Consider the following 27,793-nt stretch of genomic DNA (forward strand, 5'->3'; position numbering starts at 1 on the left):
CAGACACCCCAGCACCAACCTTATCCCAGACACCCCAGCACCAACCTTATCCCAGACACCCCAGCACCAACCTTATCCCAGACACCCCAGCACCAACCTTATCCCAGACACCCCAGCACCAACCTTATCCCAGACACCCCAGCACCAACCTTATCCCAGACACCCCAGCACCAACCTTATCCCAGACACCCCAGCACCAACCTATCCCAGACATCCCAGCACCAACCTATCCCAGACATCCCAGCACCAACCTATCCCAGACATCCCAGCACCAACCTATCCCAGACATCCCAGACTATCCCAGCACCAACCTATCCCAGACATCCCAGCACCAACCTATCCCAGACAACCCAGCACCAACCTATCCCAGACATCCCAGAAACCCCAGCACCAACCTATCCCAGACATCCCAGCACCAACCTATCCCAGACATCCCAGCACCAACCTATCCCAGACATCCCAGCACCAACCTATCCCAGACATCCCAGCACCAACCTATCCCAGACATCCCAGCACCAACCTATCCCAGACACCCCAGCACCAACCTATCCCAGACATCCCAGCACCAACCTATCCCAGACATCCCAGCACCAACCTATCCCAGACATCCCAGCACCAACCTATCCCAGACATCCCAGCACCAACCTATCCCAGACATCCCAGCACCAACGTATCCCTGGCATTTTTTTGACAATTTCTATAACGAATTAAATAACCACAAAATGGCAACAAATTATACAAAAGTATCTAATCATGCCAGTGAGACTGGACGTCACGCTGCATAATACACCACTGACATCATAATGCAGCTCCAAGTTCATCAAATATCGTAAAATATCATAAAATATTTGCCCACATCTCAAAAGTCAGATTTGTTTATCTTTAACCAAGTCGAGTATACGTCATGGGTCGTCCTGAAGTCTCCTCTCACCTGACATATATTGACGTTATTATGAATATCAGAGGCTGCACATGCAATATTTTTGCAAAATGGAGAGAGTAGGAGGATTTACCTGGTATTATATTAGATAATGTAGGCTCCCAGAGGCTGGTCTCTGAAGTCGACGATTCTCGCTACTCAAAAAAGGAGGTCAGACCTAAAATGAAATTTATTGCTCTGAACAAAATTTTGTTAGTAATGGTGATAAAATGATATAATTAATAATAACACTATTTATTCTGAAAAATCTACAAATATTTTACACTATATAGATTTATAAAATGTGTAGAATGTACATTACGTAAATTTAAGCTAGGATAACCTAGTAAACTCAAATGAGAATTCATTTTCACCATTACTGAAAATTATATTTGACGCCGCTAAGCATAAAACTAGCGATGAATTACAATTGATAAAATAATTAAATTTGGTTCGTACCCCAAGTTATTTTATCTGCTGGACTATTTTTTTTTATTTAAAACACTTCTTAAATGAATAAGAAATTACTCGCATAAGCACAGTTTGTCAAAAAAAAAAATAATGAAAGCATTCCAGTTCATAAACAATTCACACATACAACCCCCTCTGTTCATGAGTAAGGACCCCAATTGAAATAAGTCACTTTATCTGACTTTTATGGGTTACCCAGGTTCTCTACACACATGCTGCTATTCAAAGTTTATTCTCTATAAGGATTACAATGCTGAGTTTACAGAAATTTGGTTATTGTTTGGTTTACATGTAGTAAAATTGTGATTACAGAGTGTACCACTAGAACGCTTAGCATGGCTAGGCATTTCGGGCATACTTAGTTTTATTCTTAATTGTAAAATATTACAAATTATGAGGTAAGTTGGTATTATGGCTAAGTGACTAAATACTAGTTTGTGAGTTTAGCAATGTGAATGCTTTTGTTTTGGCACAGTATATAGTTTCAGTATTGGAGTATGATAATCTATGTAAATGTATTTGTGTATACCTAAATAAACTTGCTTACTTACTTACTTACAGGTACGCATAAGTACAATTATCATATCTAGTAACATATGTGTAAATTACCTAGGATAACCCAAAAAAGTAAGACACTTATTTCCATTGGGGTCCTTTGTATTTCCACTGGGGTCCTTGTATTTCCATTGGGGCCCTTGTATTTCCATTGGGGTCCTTGTATTTCCATTGGAGTCCTTGTATTTCCATTGGAGTCCTTGTATTTCCATTGGGGTCCTTGTATTTCCATTGGGGTCCTTTGTATTTCCATTGGGGTCTTTTTATTTCCATGGGGTCCTTGTATTTCCACTGGGGTCCTTGTATTTCCATTGGGGTCCTTGTATTTTCACTGGGGTCCTTGTATTTCCATTGGGGTCCTTGTATTTTCACTGGGGTCCTTGTATTTCCATTGGGGTCCTTGTATTTCCATTGGGGTCCTTTGTATTTTCATTGGGGTCCTTGTATTTCCATTGAGGTTCTTGTATTTCCACTGGGGTCCTTGTATTTCCATTGAGGGTCATTGTATTTCCTCTGGGGTCCTTGTATTTCCACTGGGGTCCATGTATTTCCATTGGGGTCTTTGTATTTCCATTGAGGGTCATTGTATATTCACTGGGGTCAAGGCAGAGTACCATGAAGAGCAAGCGTAGTCCATATGACATTGTATAAGGGCTAGACATAGGGTCCTGCGAGCCTCAGTAGGTAGACACTGTGCTTGTCTGTACAGGAACTTCAGTCTGGCATTCACTTTATTACACTGTCCCCTATTAGTTCCCTATCAAAATTGGCAGAGATTAGGATTCTAGCTAACAGAACTAGGGCGGCAGTTATATCCATCTCTGAATCCTGGTTGGATGTTACGGTGACTGACGACGAGGTCAAAATAGGTTAGGATATAAAACGCTGAGATAGGAATAGAAAAGGTGGTGAGGTATGTGCCTACATAAGTGTGGGTCTCATCCTTGGAGACAAGATTGAAGGCCCACAAAAATAAGAAAAACAGTCCCCGATGACGCACTGACTTTCTTGGGTTATCCTAGGTGGATAATTCTCAGGTTTAAATCTCCGAGCAACTCTCATCTTATTTTAACCTTACACAGCCTCGCTGGACCAACTTGCTGGGGCGCCCAGGTCCTCTTTCAGCTCTGCAGATTTCTAGGCCTGAGAAGAACCGGTTGTTTATTCAGGTGAAGGCATCTGGCTCTACTGGAGTTTCAGCAAGCAGGTCCACCTGACCGAATAAAGAACATGTGTTACAGTTTATATTTTCAGAGAAAACTAGTACCTTTCCTGTTTCCGTTATAATTTGGTTACTAAATTTTCCCCTGGCTTCGGGAAGCAGGGTTCAACATAACATAAGCTGCGGTGGCCTTCAAAACCCTAACAACAACACAAGCTGGGTGGCACTGCTGGTGGTAGACTGTGTTTAGTTAGGTGGCATTACTGGTGGTAGACTGACACGCTCGTCTATCCCAGCCTGAGTGCCACTCCTGGTGGTAGACTGGCACTGGAGAGTTCGTCCATATCAAGCTGGCTGGCACTACTGCTGGAATATCCACTCTTGAATTATGTCGTCGACTTGTGAACTTTCATACTTTGTTTTGCCAATGGTAGGCTAGGATGTGGAACATATTTTTTTTTTTTTTTTTACTTTCTAGGGTCATCCTGGGTTAAATGTTCATAAATTAGTGATGCATATATTAGTATTGCATATATTAGTGCAATTATCTGTGTGCCATCATGACCATTGTAAAAAAATATGGATGTTATATATTGTCTACGAAAAGCATTATTGATAATTTTTTTTTACACAATTGAATTTGCAGACTAAGAGTTGTTCTCCCAGAGTTCCCAATGTGAAAAAAGTTATCTTAGGTTAAATTTACATAATGTCCTATATATGTGTGGCCATAACACCTGTGTACCCTCAGTAGTATTATAGAATAAAAGTCACAATACCATGGCTGGAACAATTCACATTTAACACTCATTGGAACAAATCACATTGTATTTATTGTAGAAAGTCTGAATAAATGAAGAATGGGTATAATTGAAAACTGCTATATTAATGAAAGGAGAACATCTCTAGTAAGATTCCTTGATGCCAGTGAAAGGCTTTTGATCCAAGGAATTAGACTTGTCCTCCCCTTCCTTGGATTAAACCTGGTTGTTTCCCCATTACTCAAGCACTGTAAGACCCCTAGGGGTTTATTGTTTTCCCTAAATATGTAATAATAAGAGGAGGCAGTTATATTCTACTTTGATTAAGGTATTCTTATGTTCAGTAGTTCTTTGGTTTTGAAACCCAAATTAACTTTTTCTTTTGTCTTGCAGATGCTGAGACCTGAAACCCAGGATTAAAGAGTAGTGGTTTGTCTTGGAATATGGTCACATTTACAGCTGTCCTAATGGCTGCTGCTGAGCTGTCTTCATTATTTTCTATAATAGGAGTTCTAGTATGCTTTGCTGTCATGGCTATTTTTATTATCAGGTAAGAATACATATGGCTGAATATCTCTGTCAACTATATGAGGTGTTGTGTGGCAGAAAATAAGTGCCAGATTCAAACATTGGAAATAAATTCAGGCGTGGGAGCAGAGTTATGAAGCTAAAGCTACCATACTTTTGTGGCTGTTAACTCTGAGGCACTCTGAGCCTAGCTTACAGATGCAGAAGTAAACATCTGTAGATTCACACAAACTGACAAAACATTAAGGAATAGATTCGTTCACTTAGCTGGATTTTGGCTGGGGCAGTGCTTATTGTTTTTTGCTGTGCTACTCATTTATGAAGAACTGGATAATATGTAAGTCATGTTATTTGGCTCCATTGGGTTATCCTAGGTTAGATCTCTAACTTACTATTTCATGTTCTCATATCCTCTGTATGCCCTTAAGACTAATGTTAACAGTTTGTGTTGGACCAGTAAATTTAGTAATAATCTCCCATTTGAATTTAACTTCTTTTTCACTAGTTACTCTACAGTTATCTTCTGCTTATCCTTAACATTCACACTCAATCAACCATGAATTTTCTTGCTGTTCTTCTCTATTTTTTTTTTTAAACCTTTTCAGATAATTTTGATATATTTTTTAGCATTTTATGTACTGAAATAGTATCTACACATTTCTATAAGTGACATTATATATAGTATTCTTATTCTTGTCTCAATTTGGATCCACTATTTTCATCAACTGCTTTTGCAAGTTATGTTATATGAATTAGTCTTTCTTTTGTCCCATACATTTCATTCTTACTTTGCATGTATGATACTGTATATAAGAAATAAAGGATCAAGAGACTACTCTCTGCAATTAAGTGGCCTATTTGGGCTTAGCACTTCACAAAAAAATACAATATGAATACTTCCAGCAGGCATGGGTGAGCATGATAGATAGGAGTGAGTGGAGGCAAGTGGTTATTTTGACAATGTGCTGTTGGAGTGTGAGCAAGGTAACATTTATAAAAGGATTCAGGGAAACCAGTTAACCAGACTTGATTCCTGGAAGTGGGAAGCACAGTGTCTGCTTGCTGAAGGAGGGGTTTTGAGCTGTAATCTCAGCATGCCTCTGGCAAAATTTTGATGGAGTGAATAACAGTGAAATGTTTGTTGTTTTTCGGGTCACCCTACATTGGAGGGAGATGGCTGGTGATTTAAGAAAAATTCTCCTAACATTTCTGTGGCTTCACTTTTTTTTTCCTAGCATTATTGGATTTTATTTTATACAGTGAAACCTCTGCTATCTTCTCCTCAGCTTTTTGTAAATCTCACATATCAGTACAATTTTATGGTGTGGGACCAGTTGTATCAAAGGTGTGCTAGAGTACGAGAGTTTGTGATGGCCATTAGCTTAGGCAAGTGCACAGCTCTTGGGTTTCTTCTCTTCACAACCTTGGTACTTGCACCACTATGTGACAGTGATACTGATACTGTGGTGTTGATGACAAAGATATCCTACCTCAAAATACTGTATTTCTTCACTGATAAGGGTGACTTGTTAATGAAGGTGTTACTGTATCATTATTATTTCTTTTTATGTGGTACAAAAATAATGTAGTTTGCATGTAATAAAAGACTGTTAGGCACAAAAGAAAGCCAGAAAAGATGTATCGATTTAGAGGATCTACTATATTCATGAACAGCCTTTAGCTGTTATAAATGTTGCATCTTAATTGGTTCATGAAAATATTTTACCATACTGTACTTGAAAGGTAGTTGATTCAGACCTCTCACAAGTAATTTTTGTTTGTGTTTTGAGTATTTGCAGGGTACAAGGTGGAAATGTGTTTGGCAACAGTGTTGTACATTTCATTCCACCTCCCATGGCTCAAGTTGATTTCCAGAAAGTTCCTGTTCCATTCTCTCTTGAGTTGCACAAGCCCAAGGATGCATCATTTGCAGGTAAGTTCTACCAGCAGGCAAGTTATTGGATTAGATTTATGAATTTTAATGTGGGTTTTATGAGACATGCTATAAGGGTACAAGTTCTTGGTGTCCCTTTCTCAGGCTCTTCGTTGGCTCACAAGCATTAATGTGTGTGTTGTAATTTGTAATTTTAAGCTTCAGTTTCAATGTTCCTTAAATACTCCTCATAACCAGGATCTTTTCATTGTGTATGGATTAAATGTCACCTAATTTTGTATAACAGTTACATACATCTTCTTCTTTCAACAAACCGGCCGTATCCCACCGAGGCAGGGTGGCCCAAAAAGAAAAACAAAAGTTTCTCTTTTTAAATTTAGTAATTTATACAGGAGAAGGGGTTACTAACCTCTTGCTCCCGGCATTTTAGTCGCCTCTTACGACATGCATAGCTTACGGAGGAAGAATTCTGTTCCACTTCCCCATGGAGGTAAGAGGAAATAAACAGGAACAAGAACTAAAAAGAAAATGGAAGGAAACCCAGAGGGGTGTGTGTATATATGCTTGTATATGTATGTGTAGTGTGACCTAAGTGTAAGAAGAAGTAGCAAAATGTACCTGTAATCTTGCATATTTATGAGACAGACAGAAGACACCAGCAATCCTACCATCATGTAAAACAATTACAGGCTTTCGTTTCACACTCACTTAGCAGGACGGTAGTACCTCCCTGGGCGGTTGCTGTCTACCAACCTACTACCTACATACACTTACATACATTTTGAAAATAAAGATTTATTTAGAAACCCATTGTATGCATAGTAATTTTGTGTAAGACTAAGAAGTTTAATTTTCTTGTTGATATGAACTGCAATAATTTCCTATATACATTAATACAAATTATAATAATGTACAGATTTGTAAAAACATTCATTATCTAAAAGTTGATTTTGGAAAACTACTGTTCAGTATTGTAGTTACATTATGGAGCAGTGGTAGTACACTTGACTTTGTACCCGGGACCAAACCCTGTGAGGCAGGACATATAGGCAAGTCTCCTGATACCTGCAGCCCTGGTTACCCAGCAGTAAATAGATATTACCAAAAAGTTAGTTGACTAAATTGTGAGTTACATCTTGGAGAGGACCTAAACAAAGAACATCAGTGCAAATAAGTCACATTACTTGACTTTCTTGGGTTATCCTGGTTTATTAACCTTCTGGGATTACTAATCATAATACATTCGTTGTCCTCATAGTTTTACCAAAACTTATTATATTATGCTTGGCATTTCAGATAACGAATACTTCAGCTTAGCAAAACTTAGTATAAATACATTGGTTGATTATTATATAATACATAACTATAAAAATAGCAATAATTTTTAGAATATTGTTCATTACAAGAATTTGAATTTTTTTTTTTAATACTCTGGCTGTCTTCCACTGAGGTTGGGTGACCTGATAAAAACAAGGAAATACTTTCATCGTCACTCATTCAATTGCTGTTTTGCTAGAGGTATGCCGACATTTTTCAGCTTGAATTTTGAGCTGTATCATCCTCATGCCTCCTTCAGAGTGCAGGCACTGTACTTCTCACTTCCAGGACATAAGTCCAGTTAAACAAAAAAGCACATTACCATGGCTGGAACAATACACAAAACAACCTGTACACAGGAGAGAGAAGCTTCTCTCTCCTATGTGTGGGTTATTTGTGTATTAGTCCAGTTAACTGTTTCCCTGAATCTCTTAATAAATGTTACTCTTCTCATACTTCAACAGTATGTAAAGTCATAAACACCACTTGGTTCCTCTCACTCCTATCTGATGTTCTCAAACAAGCCCGTTGAATGTCAGAGCCTTCAGCATGCAAAAGCCTCCTTTACTCCTAACCCACCCCCTCACCCCAACCATTCCTGGGATGACCCCTACTCTTCTTCACTCCACAGCAAAGTTATATACCCTTTTAGTCATCCTACTTTGCTCTATCCTCTCTAAATATCCAAACCACTTCAACACTTCAGCCCTCTGAATAATACTTTTGGTAACCCCATGCTTTCTTATGCTTCCAAGCTCTGAATTCCCTATATAATATTCACACCATACATTTCCCTCAAACATGACATCTTCACTTCCTCCAGCTTCTTCCTCACTGCAACATTTAAAACCATACTTCACACCCATACAATTTTGTTGGTATCAGAGCACTCTGGTACATTCCCCTTTTTCCTTTCCATTCAAAGGTTCACCTTATCTTTCACAGCTCCATCTGCCAACAAGTTCCCTCCCAAATATCTGAACACCTTTACTTCCTCCATGCTTCCTCCCTCCAATCTGATACTCAATCTTTCATTGTCTAGATTTTTGTTGTACTCATCACCTTGTACTTTCTGTATGTACACTTTTAATTTTGTTTACATACCCCCTAAAATTTCTCCACTAACTTTTGCAGCTTTTCAGAACCTCTAAAAAAAAAAAAAAAAAAAAAAGTCATTGGCAAAGAGCTACTGTGACAACTGCCATTTGGTATCAGATTTATTATCTTTTAATTCCTGCATCCTGGCATTAGCTGTTTAAAACCCCATAGTGACATCACACATCTCTCTCTTAAGACCTACTGTTACTGGAAAATGATCCCTCCCCCCTCTCCTGTTTACCTTAATTTGAGCCACACTATCCATATAAAAACTCTTTACTGCTTTTAGTAACCAACCACCTCTTCCATACATTTGCAACATCTGCCACATTGCTCCCATGTCCGCCCAATCATATGCCTTTTCTAAACCCATAAATGTAACAAAAAGTTCCTTACCCATGTAAGTATCATTTTCTCGTATGCTTCGGTGTAAACACTTGATCTACACTTGCTGCACCCTTCCTAAATCCTGTTCCTTTGCAGTCCTACTTTCTATCTTTCCCTTAATTTTCTCAATAATAATTCTACCATGCACTTTACTCGGTGTACTTAACAGGCTTGTTTTCTCATGATTCTTACATCCTCTTTTATTATCTTTTCTCCTTATACAAAGGAACTATGCATGCTCTCTGCCAGTCTTTAGGTATCCTCCTTCCTTTCATACAAATATTAAACAAATACACCAACCACTCCAGAACTATATCCCCACCTGCTTTTAACATTTCCGTCTTGATCCCATTTCGCTCCTGTAAGATGTTATACTTCCCTGCCCACTGTATAAAATCACTGCCTCTCTTTCTCTTCAAAATACTCCCTCTGTCTTCTGAGTACCTCCACCTTCTCATCTCATTGCTTCCCTCCCTGAGCTGCTTTGGGGATTAGCGTGAACGGTTACAAAGCATGGCTTGCTTCTGCAGTGTTTTAAAAACTGAGGTTGGAGAGTTGAAGGAGGAGGTCTTGCTTCTCCAGGAGGAGATTAGGAGGCTGAAGGTCCACCTCAATGGGCCTGGGAGAGAGTGTGAGGTGGTTGGAGATGTGGGGAATGAGGCTTCTAGCAGTGAGGTGCAGTCTGTCTCTCACTGTGAGGAGGCTGTAGGTGGGGAGGTAGCAACGGCTACCAGCAGTGAGGTGCAGCCCAGCACCTGCTACAAGTGGCGAGTTGTTCACAGTAATGAGAGGCGCATCAGAGTAAGGAAAGTTAAGAGTGAAGATCTGAAGGTAGGAAATCGCTTCTCTGTTCTCCAGGATGAATGTACTTCAGTGGCCAGTGAAGGTAAGGGTACTACTGCCCCTGCTAATGAAGGTAAGCGCATTCTTGTGGTTGGTGACTCTCAGGTAAGATATGTTGACCGTGCTTTTTGTAATAGGAATAAGAAGATGAGAGACAGAGTGTGCTTCCCTGGAGCTGGTGTTGGGGACATTGTCAACAGGCTGGATAATATCATGTCAGGTAATGGAAACAAGCCCATTATCTGTCTCAGTGCTGGTGGAAATGATATTGGGAAGGGTAGGAGAGAAGAGCTGCTAGATAAGTACAGGTCAGCTATAGATTTCATTAAGTCTAAGGGAGGGATCCCAATCATATGTAGCATCTTGCCTAGAAGGGGAGTAGGAAATGAATGGTTGTCTAGGGCAATTGGTGTAAATTGCTGGCTAGACAGATACTGCAAGGAACTTGCAATCCCATTCATTGACAACTGGAACAACTTTTATGGCAAACATGATATGTATGCAAGGGATGGGGTACATCTCTCTGGGGCAGGGGTGGTAGCACTTGCAGACTCGATTGAGAAGGCCATTGGTGAAATGCCTATGATTTTAAACTGATGGAAGATAGAGGTATGGGTGTGTGTGGGAAACAAGCAGGTTGCAACACTAGGGTTGGAAACAGTAAATGTATAAAAGGCATTCAGCATGAAGTTATAAATAAAGACAATAGAACAGGTCAGCAAACAAAAGGGGGACAGCAGAGGGCAGCAAGGGACTAGCTCCCTTAAGGTTTACTATACTAATAGCAGGAGTGTTAGAAATAAGATAGATGAGCTAAGATTAATTGCAAGTGCAGGAAACATAGATATTATTGCTATAACAGAGACCTGGCTCAATCTGAAAGATAGAGAGATGCCCTCTGAATGTCACATACAAGGCTATAAATTATTCCACACTGACAGGGTCAACAGGAAAGGTGGTGGAGTAGCGATGTATGTCAGAGACAATTTAAATTGTTGTGTTAGACAAGATATTAAATTAGAAGCGTCAGCCACTGAATCTGTTTGGTTACAGCTTCTCGAGGGCCGAGAAAAACTAATTTTGGGTGTGATTTACAGGGCCCCAAATCTTGATAGGGAGTGCAGTAAACTTCTATGGGACGAAATTCGTAAGGCATCTACATACGAAAATGTTGTGCTAATGGGAGATTTCAACTATAGACAGATTGACTGGAGCAATTTGACAGGAAATTTAGAGTCTGGTGACTTTCTTGATACGATCCAGGATTGTTTTTTAAAACAGTTTGTGACAGAGCCAACTAGGGGAAATAACCTCCTTGACTTGGTTCTTGCCAGTAGGGAAACACTAATTAATAATCTTGAGGTTAATGATGAGCTTGGGGAGAGTGATCACAAATCACTCAGTTTTAACATATCATGGAATTCCCCTAATAATGGCAATCAAGTCTCCGTCCCTGACTTTCGCTTGGCTGATTTCATAGGACTGAAAAATTACTTAGGTGGGCTGAACTGGAATGACCTGACTAGGGGTCAGGTAGGTGGTGATGGTTGCCGATATGATGCTTTCCAGGGCATAGTTCTAGCTGCTCAGTCAAATTATGTTCCAAATAGGGAAATCAGATCAAACAAAAATGATCCTAAATGGATGAACAATAGATTAAAATATCTGATTGGTCAAAAGAGAGGCATATATAGGCAAATCAAAAGAGGAGAGGGGCAATTAAGAAATCGATATATTCAGTTAAAGAGAGAAATAAAAAAGGGAATTAGAAAAGCAAATAGAGATTATGAGGTTAAAGTTGCAAGAGAATCGAAGACTAACCCAAAAGGATTCTTTCAGGTATACAGAAGTAAGATCAGGGACAAGATAGGCCCACTCAAAAGTTCCTCGGGTCAGCTCACTGACAGTGATAAGGAAATGTGTAGAATTTTTAACACATACTTCCTCTCAGTTTTTACACAGGAGGATACCAGCGATATTCCAGTAATGATAAATTATGTAGAACAGGACGATAATAAACTGTGCACTATTAGGGTCACAAGTGACATGGTCCTTAGGCAAATAGATAAATTAAAACCTAACAAATCCCCAGGCCCTGATGAACTGTATGCAAGGGTTCTAAAGGAATGTAAAGAGGAGCTTAGCACACCTTTGGCTAATCTTTTCAACATATCACTACAAACTGGCATGGTGCCAGATAAGTGGAAAATGGCAAATGTGATACCTATTTTCAAAACAGGTGACAGGTCCTTAGCTTCGAACTATAGACCAATAAGCCTAACCTCCATAGTGGGAAAATTTATGGAATCAATAATTGCCGAGGCAGTTCGTAGCCACCTTGAAAAGCATAAATTAATCAACGAATCTCAGCATGGTTTTACAAAGGGGCGTTCCTGCCTTACGAATTTATTAACTTTTTTCACTAAGGTATTTGAGGAGGTAGATCATGGTAATGAATATGATATTGTGTATATGGACTTCAGTAAGGCTTTTGACAGGGTCCCACATCAGAGACTATTGAGGAAAATTAAAGCACATGGAATAGGAGGAGAAATTTTTTCCTGGATAGAGGCATGGTTGACAAATAGGCAGCAGAGAGTTTGCATAAATGGGGAGAAATCAGAGTGGGGAAGTGTCACGAGCGGTGTTCCACAGGGGTCAGTGTTGGGCCCCCTGCTGTTCACAATCTACATAAACGACATAGATGAGGGCATAAAGAGCGACATCGGCAAGTTTGCCGATGACACCAAAATAGGCCGTCGAATTCATTCTGACGAGGACATTCGAGCACTCCAGGAAGATTTGAATAGACTGATGCAGTGGTAGGAGAAGTGGCAGATGCAGTTTAATATAGACAAATGCAAAGTTCTAAATGTTGGACAGGACAATAACCATGCCACATATAAACTAAATAATGTAGATCTTAATATTACGGATTGCGAAAAAGATTTAGGAGTTCTGGTTAGCAGTAATCTGAAACCAAGACAACAGTGCATAAGTGTTCGCAATAAAGCTAATAGAATCCTTGGCTTCATATCAAGAAGCATAAATAATAGGAGTCCTCAGGTTGTTCTTCAACTCTATACATCCTTGGTTAGGCCTCATTTAGATTATGCTGCACAGTTTTGGTCACCGTATTACAGAATGGATATAAATTCTCTGGAAAATGTACAAAGGAGGATGACAAAGATGATCCCATGTATCAGAAACCTTCCCTATGAGGATAGACTAAGGGCCCTGAAACTGCACTCTCTAGAAAGACGTAGAATTAGGGGGGATATGATTTTTTTTTATTTTTATTATCACACCGGCCGATTCCCACCAAGGCAGGGTGGCCCGAAAAAGAAAAACTTTCACCATCATTCACTCCATCACTGTCTTGCCAGAAGGGTGCTTTACACTACAGTTTTTAAACTGCAACATTAACACCCCTCCTTCAGAGTGCAGGCACTGTACTTCCCATCTCCAGGACTCAAGTCCGGCCTGCCGGTTTCCCTGAATCCCTTCATAAATGTTACTTTGCTCACACTGCAACAGCACGTCAAGTATTAAAAACCATTTGTCTCCATTCACTCCTATCAAACACGCTCAAGCATGCCTGCTGGAAGTCCAAGCCCCTCGCACACAAAACCTCCTTTACCCCCTCCCTCCAACCCTTCCTAGGCCGACCCCTACCCCGCCTTCCTTCCACTACAGACTGATACACTCTTGAAGTCATTCTGTTTCGCTCCATTCTCTCTACATGTCCGAACCACCTCAACAACCCTTCCTCAGCCCTCTGGACAACAGTTTTGGTAATCCCGCACCTCCTCCTAACTTCCAAACTACGAATTCTCTGCATTATATTCACACCACACATTGCCCTCAGACATGACATCTCCACTGCCTCCAGCCTTCTCCTCGCTGCAACATTCATCACCCACGCTTCACACCCATATAAGAGCGTTGGTAAAACTATACTCTCATACATTCCCCTCTTTGCCTCCAAGGACAAAGTTCTTTGTCTCCACAGACTCCTAAGTGCACCACTCACTCTTTTTCCCTCATCAATTCTATGATTCACCTCATCTTTCATAGACCCATCCGCTGACACGTCCACTCCCAAATATCTGAATACGTTCACCTCCTCCATACTCTCTCCCTCCAATCTGATATTCAATCTTTCATCACCTAATCTTTTTGTTATCCTCATAACCTTACTCTTTCCTGTATTCACCTTTAATTTTCTTCTTTTGCACACCCTACCAAATTCATCCACCAATCTCTGCAACTTCTCTTCAGAATCTCCCAAGAGCACAGTGTCATCAGCAAAGAGCAGCTGTGACAACTCCCACTTTGTGTGTGATTCTTTATCTTTTAACTCCACGCCTCTTGCCAAGACCCTCGCATTTACTTCTCTTACAACCCCATCTATAAATATATTAAACAACCACGGTGACATCACACATCCTTGTCTAAGGCCTACTTTTACTGGGAAAAAATTTCCCTCTTTCCTACATACTCTAACTTGAGCCTCACTATCCTCGTAAAAACTCTTCACTGCTTTCAGTAACCTACCTCCTACACCATACACTTGCAACATCTGCCACATTGCCCCCCTATCCACCCTGTCATACGCCTTTTCCAAATCCATAAATGCCACAAAGACCTCTTTAGCCTTATCTAAATACTGTTCACTTATATGTTTCACTGTAAACACCTGGTCCACACACCCCCTACCTTTCCTAAAGCCTCCTTGTTCATCTGCTATCCTATTCTCCGTCTTACTCTTAATTCTTTCAATTATAACTCTACCATACACTTTACCAGGTACACTCAACAGACTTATCCCCCTATAATTTTTGCACTCTCTTTTATCCCCTTTGCCTTTATACAAAGGAACTATGCATGCTCTCTGCCAATCCCTAGGTACCTTACCCTCTTCCATACATTTATTAAACAATTGCACCAACCACTCCAAAACTATATCCCCACCTGCTTTTAACATTTCTATCTTTATCCCATCAATCCCGGCTGCCTTACCCCCTTTCATTTTACCTACTGCCTCACGAACTTCCCCCACACTCACAACTGGCTCTTCCTCACTCCTACAAGATGTTATTCCTCCTTGCCCTATACACGAAATCACAGCTTCCCTATCTTCATCAACATTTAACAATTCCTCAAAATATTCCTTCCATCTTCCCAATACCTCTAACTCTCCATTTAATAACTCTCCTCTCCTATTTTTAACTGACAAATCCATTTGTTCTCTAGGCTTTCTTAACTTGTTAATCTCACTCCAAAACTTTTTCTTATTTTCAACAAAATTTGTTGATAACATCTCACCCACTCTCTCATTTGCTCTCTTTTTACATTGCTTCACCACTCTCTTAACCTCTCTCTTTTTCTCCATATACTCTTCCCTCCTTGCATCACTTCTACTTTGTAAAAACTTCTCATAAAGGGGATGTAAATAGTGTGCTGAAAATATCTAGCCTAGACAGGACTCGCAGCAATGGTTTTAAGTTGGAAAAATTCAGATTCAGGAGGGATATAGGAAAGTACTGGTTTGGTAATAGAGTTGTGGATGAGTGGAACAAACTCCCAAGTACCGTTATAGAGGCCAGAACGTTGTGTAGCTTTAAAAATAGGTTGGATAAATACATGAGTAGATGTGGGTGGGTGTGAGTTAGACCTGATAGCTTGTGCTACCAGGTCGGTTGCCGTGTTCCTCCCTTAAGTCAGTGTGACCTGACCTGACTAGGTTGGGTGCATTGGCTTAAGCCGGTAGGAGACTTGGACCTGCCTCGCATGGGCCAGTAGGCCTTCTGCAGTGTTCCTTCGTTCTTATGTTCTTATGTTCTTATTAACTGCTAAATTCAGTTGTTCCCTAGGCTTTCTCAGCTTATTACTATGACTCCAAAACTTTTACTTATTCTCATCAAAATTTATTGATAAAGCCTCACTCATTCACTCATTAGCTCTCCTTTTCCACTCCCTCACCACTTTTTAAACTCTCATTTGCTCTCCACATTCTTTGCCTTTTATACATCCTACATTTTAAAAGGCTCACATAAATTACCCGCACAAAGCAGACTGAAACTTATGACAACTTTTCACTCCAGATTGGACAATTAACTAGTTACACTAGTGACTAGTTAATAGTCCATAATGTTGTCATAAGTTTCAGTCTCCTATGTACAGGTTATTTGTGTATCGTTCCTTTTTTTAAGGAGGGGTTTGGGATATTGGCAATTTGGAGGGACGTCTAAGCTGTCGTATCTGAGCACCTCTGGAAAGACAGTGATTATGTATGAGTGATGGTGGAAGTGTTGAATGATGAAAGTTTTTTCTTTCTTTTTGGGTCACCCTGCCTTGGTGGGAAACAGCCAACGTGTTAAAAAAAAATTAAAGTACAGTACATTGAATGTGGTATTCAATAAATTTGTTGCTAAGTTCTGTAGTGGTAAAGTGACTTGGAAACTATGCAATGAATTATTGTATGTGAAAGTTAATATGTTCTACAGTATTAATTTACAGAGATGGACAACACTAGAGTTATTTCTGACCTTACTGTTGTGCCATCTTAAAAACCTGATACTTTTTATGGCTACTTTTAAAGACACTAAAGCCCTAGTTAAATCTTAAATACTTTTGGTCATTATTTTTGCAGCATTCATAACAGGATGGTTTGCTTTTGGTAAAGACATATTATAAACTGAATTTTGAATGATTGACTAGGTAATATTGTTAGTTATTTAACTATTTTCTTTTGCAGATGTTCAGTTGAAGCTACGAAGTGAAGTGTCATATGCTCTTCGTAGTTTCTGGGGTGTACCATCAGATCATCTTCACTCACTTCTCTTAGCTCCCTGGTCAACATTCTTCATGCATATGATTGAAAAACCTTCAATTAGAGCAGAAGTTATAGATGATGTCTTAAGGTACAGATTTTTTTAATTAGTTTTTATCATGCTGATTATATTTTTTATCTTTGTATGGTATAGAGGGGTTTTAACTGTGACTGATGTATACTTTCATTTCTTCAGTTAACTTTAGGGTAATTTTCTCAATAAACATCAATATAATACAATGTTGCACACCTCTTGGTGGAGCCTGATTTGACAGCCCAAGCCACTCCTATTCAGGATTAATCTCCGATAATTTAATAGCTCTCAATTTCCTAGACTGCATGTACTTCTCCCTATTAATACCCTTGTTGAATTTGAACCCACTAAGGTCACTAAAACATCAGTGACCACTCTAAAAAATGTTTTTTTCCAGCAATATAAATGCACCAAACTCGTGTTCACTGACATGAGCTGACTACTTTAACATCTTGCTAGTTACTGCCATCACTAACCTTGATGCTACCTTACTAGATAAGAACATAAGAACATAATAAAGGAGGATCACTGCAGCAGGCCTGTTGGCCCATACTAGGCAGGTCCTTTACAATCCATCCCACTAACAAAACATTTGCCCAACCTAATTTTCAATGCTACCCAAGAAATAAGCTCTGATAATTCTATCCACTCATTTGCAAGTCCCACTCAAATCCAACCCCTCAAACTCATGTATTTATCCAACCTAAATTTGAAACTACCCAAAGTCCTAGCCTCAATAACCCAACTAGGTAGACTGTTCCACTCATCAACTACCCTATTTCTAAACCAATACTTTCCTATGTCCTTTCTAAATCTAAACTTGTCTAATTTAAATCCATTACTGCGAGATGCTGAAATGAATCCTTATTCCATCTTGCTAGTTACCAATATTGACCATTATCCCACCTTGCTACTTACCAAAATTTTGAAAACACTGCAAGAAACCCAGAAATAAAGTTTATACTGTACCACACATTAAAAGTTTAACACAAAAATTACTGAAACCTTAAGAGGCATCAACCGGTAGAATGTTTTTGAGTCGACATCTTTCTCTTTGTCCTAATAAGTTTTTGCTTCATGTTTTTACAACCATCACTATAAGAAGTTTAGAAATGTCTTTTATAATGGCAGTTAATTATAGAAATGGGAGATTATCATGCTATTATGTCCATTAAAAATAATATTTTTAATTTTTTTTATTCTTTTTTTTTTCTCTCAACAAGTCAGCCGTCTCCCACCGAGGCAGGGTGACCCAAAAAAGAAAGAAAATCCCAAAAAAGAAAATACTTTCATCATCATTCAACACTTTCACCACACTCGCACATTATCACTGTTTTTGCAGAGGTGCTCAGAATACAACAGTTTAGAAGCATACACATATAAAGATACACAACATATCCCTCCAAACTGCCAATATCCCAAACCCCTCCTTTAAAGTGCAGGCATTGTACTTCCCATTTCCAGGACTCAAGTCCGACTATATGAAAATAACCGGTTTCCCTGAATCCCTTCACTAAATATTACCCTGCTCACACTCCAACAGATCGTCAGGTCCCAAGTACCATTCATCTCCATTCACTCCTATCTAACATGCTCACGCACGCTTGCTGGAAGTCCAAGCCCCTTGCCCACAAAACCTCCTTTACCCCCTCTCTCCAACCCTTTCGAGGACGACTAAGTTATTTATCAGGTTAACTGGGTGGGTTCATGGAATTGTTGGTATTTGCATTGGCTGGTAGTGCCAGGCAGCCTCTGACAGAGGTATTGGTGGTGCTAGACTTGTAAGGGTTGTTAGTGTACTCTTTTGAGTGGTGTGTGGAACTATTTTTTTTTCTTGTTTGATCAGTGATCTTGTATTGTCTTGAGGGAGGGGGGGATGATGAGAAGTGTATACAAAGAACCCACACATAAGAGAATGAAATTTACGATGATGCTTTGGTCTGACAAAAACATAGCTAGTTTCATTCTCCTATGTGTATTTTGTGTGTGTATTATTCCAGCTTACCAATATTGAAGAATAGTTTGGCTGGAGCATTTCATTGATAACCTATATTTGGAGAAGAAACTTTATATTTTGGTCTGTTGATGACTTGATAATGGTCCAGTACAAACCAAAAGGTTTTTTAAAGTTTCCTTTCCAAATTGCAGGTTAATAATGAGCATATTAGAACTGTTTTTGTAGCAGTTGTAGCAGCTCTTGGAGACTACTGGATGACTTGTGGCAAGTTTGTTGGTATGTTACCAGTATATATTTATTAGTTACATAAATCAAGTTTCTAGGATTGAGAAAAGACATTAGCTTAATGTATAGGAGAGTGCAATACTGTACATATTTAAGGTGATTGAATAAATGATTGTGAATGTATTTTCTTTTTGGATCACCCTGCCTTGGCAGGAGATGGCCACTGAGGTAAAAAAAAAAAAAGAAAACATTTTCTTAGATTTTTTATTAACTATTTAGGTAGAACAAAGGCCTATTATAGTCTGATCTCTTTTTTTTTTCAGAAATGATGTTACTGAGGAAAATGTATGTATAAAGCAAGTGAACCTGTGTCCCAATTCTCCACCACTGTCTCTTGGAGAGTCCCCCAGAAAGCATTACCCACTGGTTGTGTGTATGGTGCGCCAGGATGCACCTCAGCATACTGATGGAAGTCAAGTGGTAAGGTGGAGGCACTGGGGTCCCAGTTTTAAGTTGTTATGGTAAAGTAAGTGTAATAATCACAACAAATGTAATTTTATTAACATTTCACTTTTTTGTAATAAAGACTGGTGCCATTATGTAGGATCAGTTATCTTCATTTTCATTACTCCATTTTCCACTTTCTTGCAGTTGAGAGGCACCATAACAGAAATTAAATTCTGATTGTCTAACCATTATCCTGGTGTATGACACTCTGGCATGCATTCCATACAAAATACTTGTGTCCATGCTTACATACTAAGGGAATTAATAATCAATAAACATTTTAATATCGATGTAAAGTGTACACCTTAGAATTTTTTGTTTACTTCAAAATTTGCAATTATTGAAGGATGGATAAGGATGTTGCAGTATGAAGTATTATTGAAATTGTGATGTCCATGTTTTTCTGGAAGGACAGCTGGAGAGTAAGTGATGGGAATGTGTTTTCGAGGCCTGGTCATGTACTGGGTCATGGGGGCATTGACCCCTGGGACACCCTCCGGGTAGACTCCTATGGGCCCCCCTCATTATTATTACATTCATGGGGGGGAGCACCAGACCCATAGGAATCATTCAGTTCCTTGAGGAATGGAAGGAATTCAGGCTTGATTCAGAGTATTGGAGCATTGGTCTGATTCCTTGGATTGAGATCCCTTCACTAACATGAAGGGACCTTCTTTGAGGGGGATGGGTCCCCCCATCTTTCTAGAAACAGCCATTTAAAAAAAAATTCAAGTGAACTTAGTTCAAATCCTGGCAGCTTTTTATCTCCTGAAGAATTTGTCTTGCCTTTCAACACTTCATTACTGTGTATTATTGCACTTTTTTTTATAAATTTAACTTTCATCTTCCTTTCAAGAAGGGGTGCCTTAATGTTGATGAGAAACTGTGGATCCAAGGAAGTGTAGCAATCCTCTACCTCTTTAAACCTTATTACAGCACTTTTCCCCTCACATTCAGCAGGTGCTGCATTTTCTATACGAGTTTAATGCCTCCCTCCCTTCAAGGGACATGTGTGCCTTGATGTCAGTGTAGGACTCTTGGTCCAAAAAATTAGAGCAACCCTCTTTTTCATTTGATTGATTCTGATAGTCTCTCCTATTTTCCTGGCACTGTATAGCCTTTATAGGCTTGGTCTCCCATTTTGCTGGCACTATATGGCCTTTATGGGTTTGGTCTTCTGTTTTCCTGGTGCACTATGACTCTACCTATGAATGTGTTAATAATAGTTAGCATTTCCCTCGGATAGTAATAGTAGCTTGTATTATTTGCTACAGTTATACAACAACCATTATGCTAATAACTTCTTCACCATTCACTTCTTAATTTTTTTTTTTCCAAATTTCATTGGCTGCAGTTACTACTAATTTTAACTTTTACAAGTTTGCATTGGAAGTCTGTAATTCTACATTCACAAATGAGTTACAATAAATAAAAATTCATACTGCAGTACAATATTATTTTGCATCTTTCACTTTCTTGTTCGCTTTCTAGGCCATTGACTATGTTCATGAAGTAGGAGACAAAATCTCCTGGCTAAATTATACTTTTGACTCCTTTGGTTTTTTTTTTTTTTTTTTTTTTGCAGTATGTGTGTACAGGACTATATCAGGCATAGTCTTTTTTTTTTTAACTCAGATTTAGTGGACACTTGGACAATCCCTCTCCCTCCATTACTTTCTTATATCAGGGTGTCATTGTACAAATATTACAATATTTCAGGGGGCACTGATTACCATCATCCACATCAAGGATTCTGTGTGTCAGATTCCCTCCTGCATCCTCCATCAGTACCTAAAGCAGTACTCTGGTCAGCTGACCAAACTACAGGTAAATTACTAAATCTTAGATGAAGAATTAGACCTCATGCTTTAATTTGCATTTTCTTCTAGATAAATCATTACACGTGTAATACAGTGGACCCCTGACTTACGAACAGCTCCCAACTCAGACAATTATGTAAGTGTATTTTTGTAAGCGCTTCTGTAAGTGTATTTTTGGGGGTCTGAAACGGACTAATCTAATTTACAATATTCCTCATGGGAGCAAATTCGTTCGGTAACAGCACCCGAACAGCCTTCTGGAACGAATTAATATTGTACATCGGGGGTTCACTGTATTTATAAAATGGAAGGAAACATAAAATTACCATTGCTGATGTTTGAGCCCATGGGGCTTTTGTTTTATGTTCAACAAGGATAATTTTTTAATTTAGTAAGCATATATTATATGGGGAATCAAATTCAAAATGGGAATTGACACAGTTACTTTTTGCTGATGATACTGTGCTTATGGGAGATTCTAAAGAAAAATTACAAAGGTTAGTGGATGAGTTTGAGAATGTGTGTAAAGGTAGAAAGTTGAAAGTGAACATAGAAAAGAGTAAGGTGATGAGGGTATCAAATGATTTAGATAAAGAAAAATTGGATATCAAATTGGGGAGGAGGAGTATGGAAGAAGTGAATGTTTTCAGATACTTGGGAGTTGACGTGTCGGCGGATGGATTTATGAAGGATGAGGTTAATCATAGAATTGATGAGGGAAAAAAGGTGAGTGGTGCGTTGAGGTATATGTGGAGTCAAAAAACGTTATCTATGGAGGCAAAGAAGGGAATGTATGAAAGTATAGTAGTACCAACACTCTTATATGGATGTGAAGCTTGGGTGGTAAATGCAGCAGCGAGGAGACGGTTGGAGGCAGTGGAGATGTCCTGTCTAAGGGCAATGTGTGGTGTAAATATTATGCAGAAAATTCGGAGTGTGGAAATTAGGAGAAGGTGTGGAGTTAATAAAAGCATTAGTCAGAGGGCAGAAGAGGGGTTGTTGAGGTGGTTTGATCATTTAGAGAGAATGGATCAAAGTAGAATGACATGGAAAGCATATAAATCTATAGGGGAAGGAAAGAGGGGTAGGGGTCGTCCTCGAAAGGGTTGGAAAGAGGGGGTAAAGGAGGTTTTGTGGGTAAGGGGCTTGGACTTCCAGCAAGCGTGCGTGAGCGTGTTAGATAGGAGTGAATGGAGACGAATGGTACTTGGGACCTGACGATCTGTTGGAGTGTGAGCAGGGTAATATTTAGTGAAGGGATTCAGGGAAACCGGTTATTTTCATATAGTCGGACTTGAGTCCTGGAAATGGGAAGTACAATGCCTGCACTTTAAAGGAGGGGTTTGGGATATTGGCAGTTTGGAGGGATATGTTGTGTATCTCTATACATATATGCTTCTAAACTGTTGTATTCTGAGCACCTCTGCAAAAGCAGTGATAATGTGTGAGTGTGGTGAAAGTGTTGAATGATGATGAAAGTATTTTCTTTTTGGGGATTTTCTTTCTTTTTTTTTGGGTCACCCTGCCTCGGTGGGAGACGGCCGAATTTTTTAAAAAAAAAAAAAAAAAAAAAAAAAAAAATATTATACAGCCTCTCCTCACTTAAATACAGAGTTCCGTTCCCAAAACCACATCGGTAAATAAATTCGTCACTAAGCAAGGAGCATACTATAATGGTAGTGGGTTTGTGTCAGCCATCTTTGATATTATTTTAATGTCACCTTTGCACCATTTATAACATTTTTAGTATTTTTTTAATGTTAATACAGTAGTGTACTGTATATTGTAATAAGCAGAATAGAGGAAATCAGCTCTAATATTCATTATTTAGGTATGTATACTGGTCAGAGAGCCCGTCGTAAGTCCAAGTCGTTGGTAAACAAGTATGTTGCTAAGTGAGGAGAGGCTGTATTCACTCCATGGGGATGTGGAAAGGAATCTTTCCTCTGTCAGCTAGGAATGTCATAAGAGGTGACTAAAATGTCAGGAGCAAGTGGCTAGTAACCCCTTCTTTTATATAAATTACTAAATTTAAAACGAAAAGCTTTTATTTCTTCTTTTTTTGGGTCTGCCTCAGTGGGAGACAGTCAATGTGTTAAGAAATATTATATTCTGTAACAATAGAGATCTCCATGGGGAAGTGGAACAGAATTCTTCCTCCGTAAGCCATGTGTGTCGTAAGAGGCGACTAAAATGCCGGGAGCAAGGGGCTAGTAACCCCTTCTCCTGTATATATTACTAAATTTAAAAGGAGAAACTTTCGTTTTTCCTTTTGGGCCACCTCACCTCAGTGGGATACGGCCGGTGCGTTGAAAGAAAGAACAATAGAGATGGTTAAACCGATTGTGTTTTATTGCTATTTATGGTGAAATATGGGAACAGGAAAGGTAAAATTTACTGGTTACATGAGGATACTGTTATGAATTCACTTCTGCTACAGAATGGTCAGTCCTTCCTAAGCAAACATTGGTTTCAGTTTTTTGGTCTAGGCTGTCAGTAAAGTAACTGACATTAGAATGTGAATGTGGGGTTCTACCTGATGCACATTTATTACAGAAAATGGGGCTGTATTTTCTATTTATGTTTCAAAATAGTCTCGCTTTATTATTGCTTAATTGACTTTAACCTAACCCTGACTAAATGTATATATGTAGAGAAACTGGCTTGAGCATATAAGGTTATGTTGACATTTGGAGGACATGTTAATGGTACATTGTTAGCAGTCCTGCTCATGGACTTAGACATTGCACCTTATATTAAGTGTTAGTAGAATCTTTATATTATTTTAAATCTTATTTAGAGAAATATATATAATGTAAAACCTTTTATTACAAGGAAGCAAGAAATTACCAGAATAAGTACTCGAGATAAAAAAGGAAAAAGTTTTTAATGTTTCAATTTTTTCTATAAATTTGATAATTATTTTGACAGTTTGAGGCTAATTTTTAATTATATGCAATTATGGATGACTAAATATAGTTTGTCACAATATAAATATACCTTAAATTTATTTGAAGGTTTTGTACACACAAGTAAGTGATTCAAGTCCAGGAGGTGAAAGCAAGAGCACCAATTCCTCTGATAAAGTACCTAGAGCTGAGAAAGTTGATGAGACACAAGAAGAAGAAGAAATACCTGAAATACCCTTAGAGGAAGCCTGTGTTATTTGTCAGGTAAGCTAGAGCTCTTACTACTTCATAAAAAAAAGGTACAGTTCAATGTAAGTTTAGCATTATCTCTTGTCCTGTAGCATCAATTCAAATACAGTAGATTCTCACATAAGTGATTACATTCCTGAAAATTGCAATGTGAAGCTCATGTTACATGAACTAAAGAACATGAGGGATAAATAGAGTTACATCCCTAAGGCATCATAAAAAAAGCCATACAAGCTTAGCTAAAATAATTTTATCTTATTTTAAATTCTGGTTGGTGTCACCTATTGATATGCAAGTGTATGGAGAGGGTTAATGTGGCACTGTACAATAGTTGCACAAGCATGTGGCAGGCAGTATTAGCTACCAGCATCATCACCTATCTTCTAAAATTTTGAAGTCCTAGAGGAAGCTAGTGGTTGACTCAGTTTAGTGTGTATTCCTTTCACAGAAAATGGGCAGGACAGTCACTCCACAGAGGATGTGCAGGGCTGAACATGGTACTGTGCTGGCCCTCAAATCCTTCAACAATAACAGCTGCTGTGACATTGAATATTATAGCTTCACTACAAGATTTTCTTGTTCAATAACCTTTTCACAGTTCATAATCAGTTACAAGCATATTCAACAATTATATAAATACAGCTAGAGTAGGTAAATGAGTGTTAAAAGCACAGGAATGTGTAATTATAGGTTACTAACCTGTACCACTTCCTACCTTAACTACACACATTTAACCCTTTCACTGTCTCCCACATCAGTCTATGTTATTGGTGTCAGTGTCACTCACATAGACCTATGGTTTAAACGCATTGCCCTCGTATATGCTGAGAGCATTAAATTTCTAGCGTTAGAGAATGGGTTTGAGTGGTGGGTGTGCACACTACAAAAAATCCTACCCCATACAGTAAATAACTGGAAAAGCAAAACTCTGAGTTTGTGTGGCCTTGTATTAATTTTGACAGCCTTAGTACATATTAAAAACAAGTTGATCAGGTATACGAGTATTCACCAAACCACAGTAGAAGTAAGGTGAGGTGGGGTCAGATGAATCTCCTGTGGGAGATTCATCTGTAAAAGCTTGCAATTGTGGTCTCATTGGGGACCATGCTAACACAAAAATAACCTGCTCATAGGAGAGAGGAGCTTATGACGACATTTCAGTCTGACTTGGACCATTTGCAAATTGTGCAGGTTATTTGTGTGTTGTTCCAGTCATGGTATTATGCCTTTTTGTTATTTAGGAACCATGCTAATCTCCCTATGGTATATAGATATACTTAGTTGAATGAATCTTATTGTAGCTAGCTGGCCCAGTGGCTTACACACTGGCCTGGAGTTTTACCACTCACTTGCTATGACTTCTAACCCCACTCGTACTGTGGTTTGTTTGCAATTATGTTAATATGATTTTGTGAGTTAGGAAATTAGGAGGAGGTGCGGGTTTACTAAAAGTATTATCCAGAAGGCTGAGGAGAGGTTGTTGAGGAGGTTCAGACATAGAAAGGATGGAACGAAATACGTAGAATGACTTGGAGAGCATATAAATCGGTAGTGGAAGAAAGGTGGGGTAGGGGTCAGCCTAGGAAAAGTTGGAGGGAGGAGGGTAAAGGAGGTTTTGTGTGTAAGGGGCTTGGACTTCAAGCAAGCATGTGTGAGTGTGTTTGATAAGAGCAGGAGTAGACAAATGGTTTTTAGGACTTGATGTGCTGTTGGAGTGTGAGCAAAGTAACATTTATGAAAGGATTCAGGCAGGCTGGACTTGAGTCCTGGAGGTGGGAAGTACAGTGCCTGCATTTTGAAGGAGGGAGTGTTGATGTTGCAGTTTTTTTAATTGTAGTGTAGGTGCAAGACAGTGATGGAGTGAGTGATGATGAAAATGTTTCTTCTTTTTTGGGTCATCCTGCCTTGTTGGGAGTGTCTTTGCTAGTATAATTGCTGCTTGTTTTATGTTTAGATCTCTCATTAATTATAATTCAATTATTCACTTCAGACCAAGAGGACTACTCGTGCCTTACTGCCTTGTCGTCACGTGTGTGTGTGTGATACTTGCTGTGGTCGCTTGGATAACTGTCCCATGTGCCGTGCTCGTATCCTTGCCTACTTTCTTATAGCTCCAGAAGACCCAGCATCTGCTCATGAGGAAGAAACAACAGAAATACTAGAGCCACCCTCAGCTTGGAGACGTTTGCATGATGCAGTAATGCGCATGTTTGTAGTACAACAGCAACAATAAAACTAGGAAGGTGTAATGCTGTGGAAAGTAATGTCAGGAAAATGTAGTTAATCTTTATTAGTAAATGTGTGTTTAAGTAGTATGGAAACACTTGTAATTTATTAGTACATACATACATGGCTTTAAGTATGATTCTTTTCTGCATAATTGTTTTGTACATATGACAGTAAGGGGCACCATCATGCAGTTGGTAATACTATGATTGGAATTACTAATCATGAAAAAGGGTTTGCTTCCTTGACCAGTAGGGCTAAGAGAGGGCTTGAAGATAAGATAGACATTGGTATTAAGATTATGGACAAAGTTAACTTTGCATATGTTAGGGTTACCACCTCAAAAAAAGGCAATGTGAAATGTATGGTAGAACCCCCGTATCCGTGGGGGATACATTCCAAGGACCTGCCATGGATACCAAAACTGTGGATAGTAGCAAACCCTATATACAAGTCCTATACATACCTTTTATGAAGTTTAATTGATAAATTATGCACAATAAGTGGAGAATTATCATTTTTTCACTGATTGGAAGCACTTCACAGCTTTTCTTAGGCTTTGAAGAACTGCCAGCTTCTCTACTTCTACGCTTTGGGGCCATTTTTATGCAAAATTTATGGGTATTTTTGGGCCATAGTAAACAGTGGATAACTGAAACTGCAGATACCAAATCAGTGGATACGGGTTCTACTGTATATATGTTTGCTTTGTCTTTTGTGTAGCATGAAATTTTTCTTAATAATGTAACAAAATATTTTTTTTGCATCTTTTAAAAGATGAGTTTTATATTCATTTGCCAGTTGATGACAAAGAAATATACAGGAGATATAAATGAAATGATTCATTGCATTGCTGGTGTGGTTGTACAATGAATTCCTTAGTAAAACTTAAATTGTTCATTTGGTAGTTACAGTGAGTAAATCACATTTAAAGGATTTTTCTTTGTATTTAACTGAAAGTCAAGTAATTCATAAATTTGCTTATTTAAACTTATTTGCATCTGCTTTTGTTTATTTTTGTAGTTATGTATATTTTATTGTTTATCAAAATTATACAGTACTGTTATGAATATTTTTCATCTTGCAGTATATACTT

The 27,793-nt window shown here is 38.8% G+C and overlaps 2 protein-coding genes and 1 non-coding gene across 5 annotated transcripts in view; 1 reads left to right on the plus strand and 2 right to left on the minus strand.

Annotated features, from left to right (window-relative positions):
* LOC128701514 (uncharacterized) overlaps positions 1-887 on the minus strand; it is a 60,071-nt gene extending 59,184 nt beyond the window's left edge. Inside the window, exon 1 of the transcript XR_011394191.1 lies at positions 857-887. This is a non-coding gene — a transcript (uncharacterized protein). The remainder of the gene's footprint in view (positions 1-856) is intronic.
* The window catches only part of LOC128701513 (uncharacterized), a 13,215-nt gene extending 12,120 nt beyond the window's left edge, over positions 1-1,095 (minus strand). Inside the window, exon 1 of one of the 2 annotated variants that reach the window (XM_053795221.2) lies at positions 1,014-1,095. Coding sequence is in view for 1 of the 2 variants with exons in the window: in XM_053795220.2 (XP_053651195.2) it covers positions 798-821 (24 nt within the window). In the remaining variant the exon portion in view is untranslated. Of the gene's footprint in view, positions 1-797; positions 837-1,013 lie in introns of those variants that run through there. The other variant, XM_053795220.2, reaches the window with a different exon arrangement.
* Positions 1,096-3,323: 2,228 nt separating this feature from the next.
* LOC128701512 (cell growth regulator with RING finger domain protein 1) lies at positions 3,324-27,157 on the plus strand. Of its 2 annotated transcripts, none has more exons than XM_053795219.2 (8): positions 3,324-3,537; positions 4,262-4,418; positions 6,196-6,329; positions 16,696-16,861; positions 19,310-19,466; positions 21,213-21,320; positions 24,331-24,486; positions 26,462-27,157. In XM_053795219.2, the coding sequence occupies exons 2-8, from the start codon at positions 4,312-4,314 to the stop codon at positions 26,702-26,704; spliced, it is 1,071 nt and encodes a 356-aa protein (XP_053651194.1). In that variant the 5' UTR covers positions 3,324-3,537; positions 4,262-4,311; the 3' UTR covers positions 26,705-27,157. The 2 variants fall into 2 exon arrangements, with proteins under 2 accessions (XP_053651194.1, XP_053651193.1); XM_053795218.2 differs by having other exon boundaries at positions 3,397-3,537; positions 6,187-6,329; positions 26,462-26,849.
* The last annotated feature ends 636 nt before the right edge of the window (positions 27,158-27,793 follow it).

Source organism: Cherax quadricarinatus, chromosome 78, assembly GCF_038502225.1.
Source record: "Cherax quadricarinatus isolate ZL_2023a chromosome 78, ASM3850222v1, whole genome shotgun sequence".
Lineage (NCBI taxonomy): Eukaryota > Metazoa > Arthropoda > Malacostraca > Decapoda > Parastacidae > Cherax > Cherax quadricarinatus.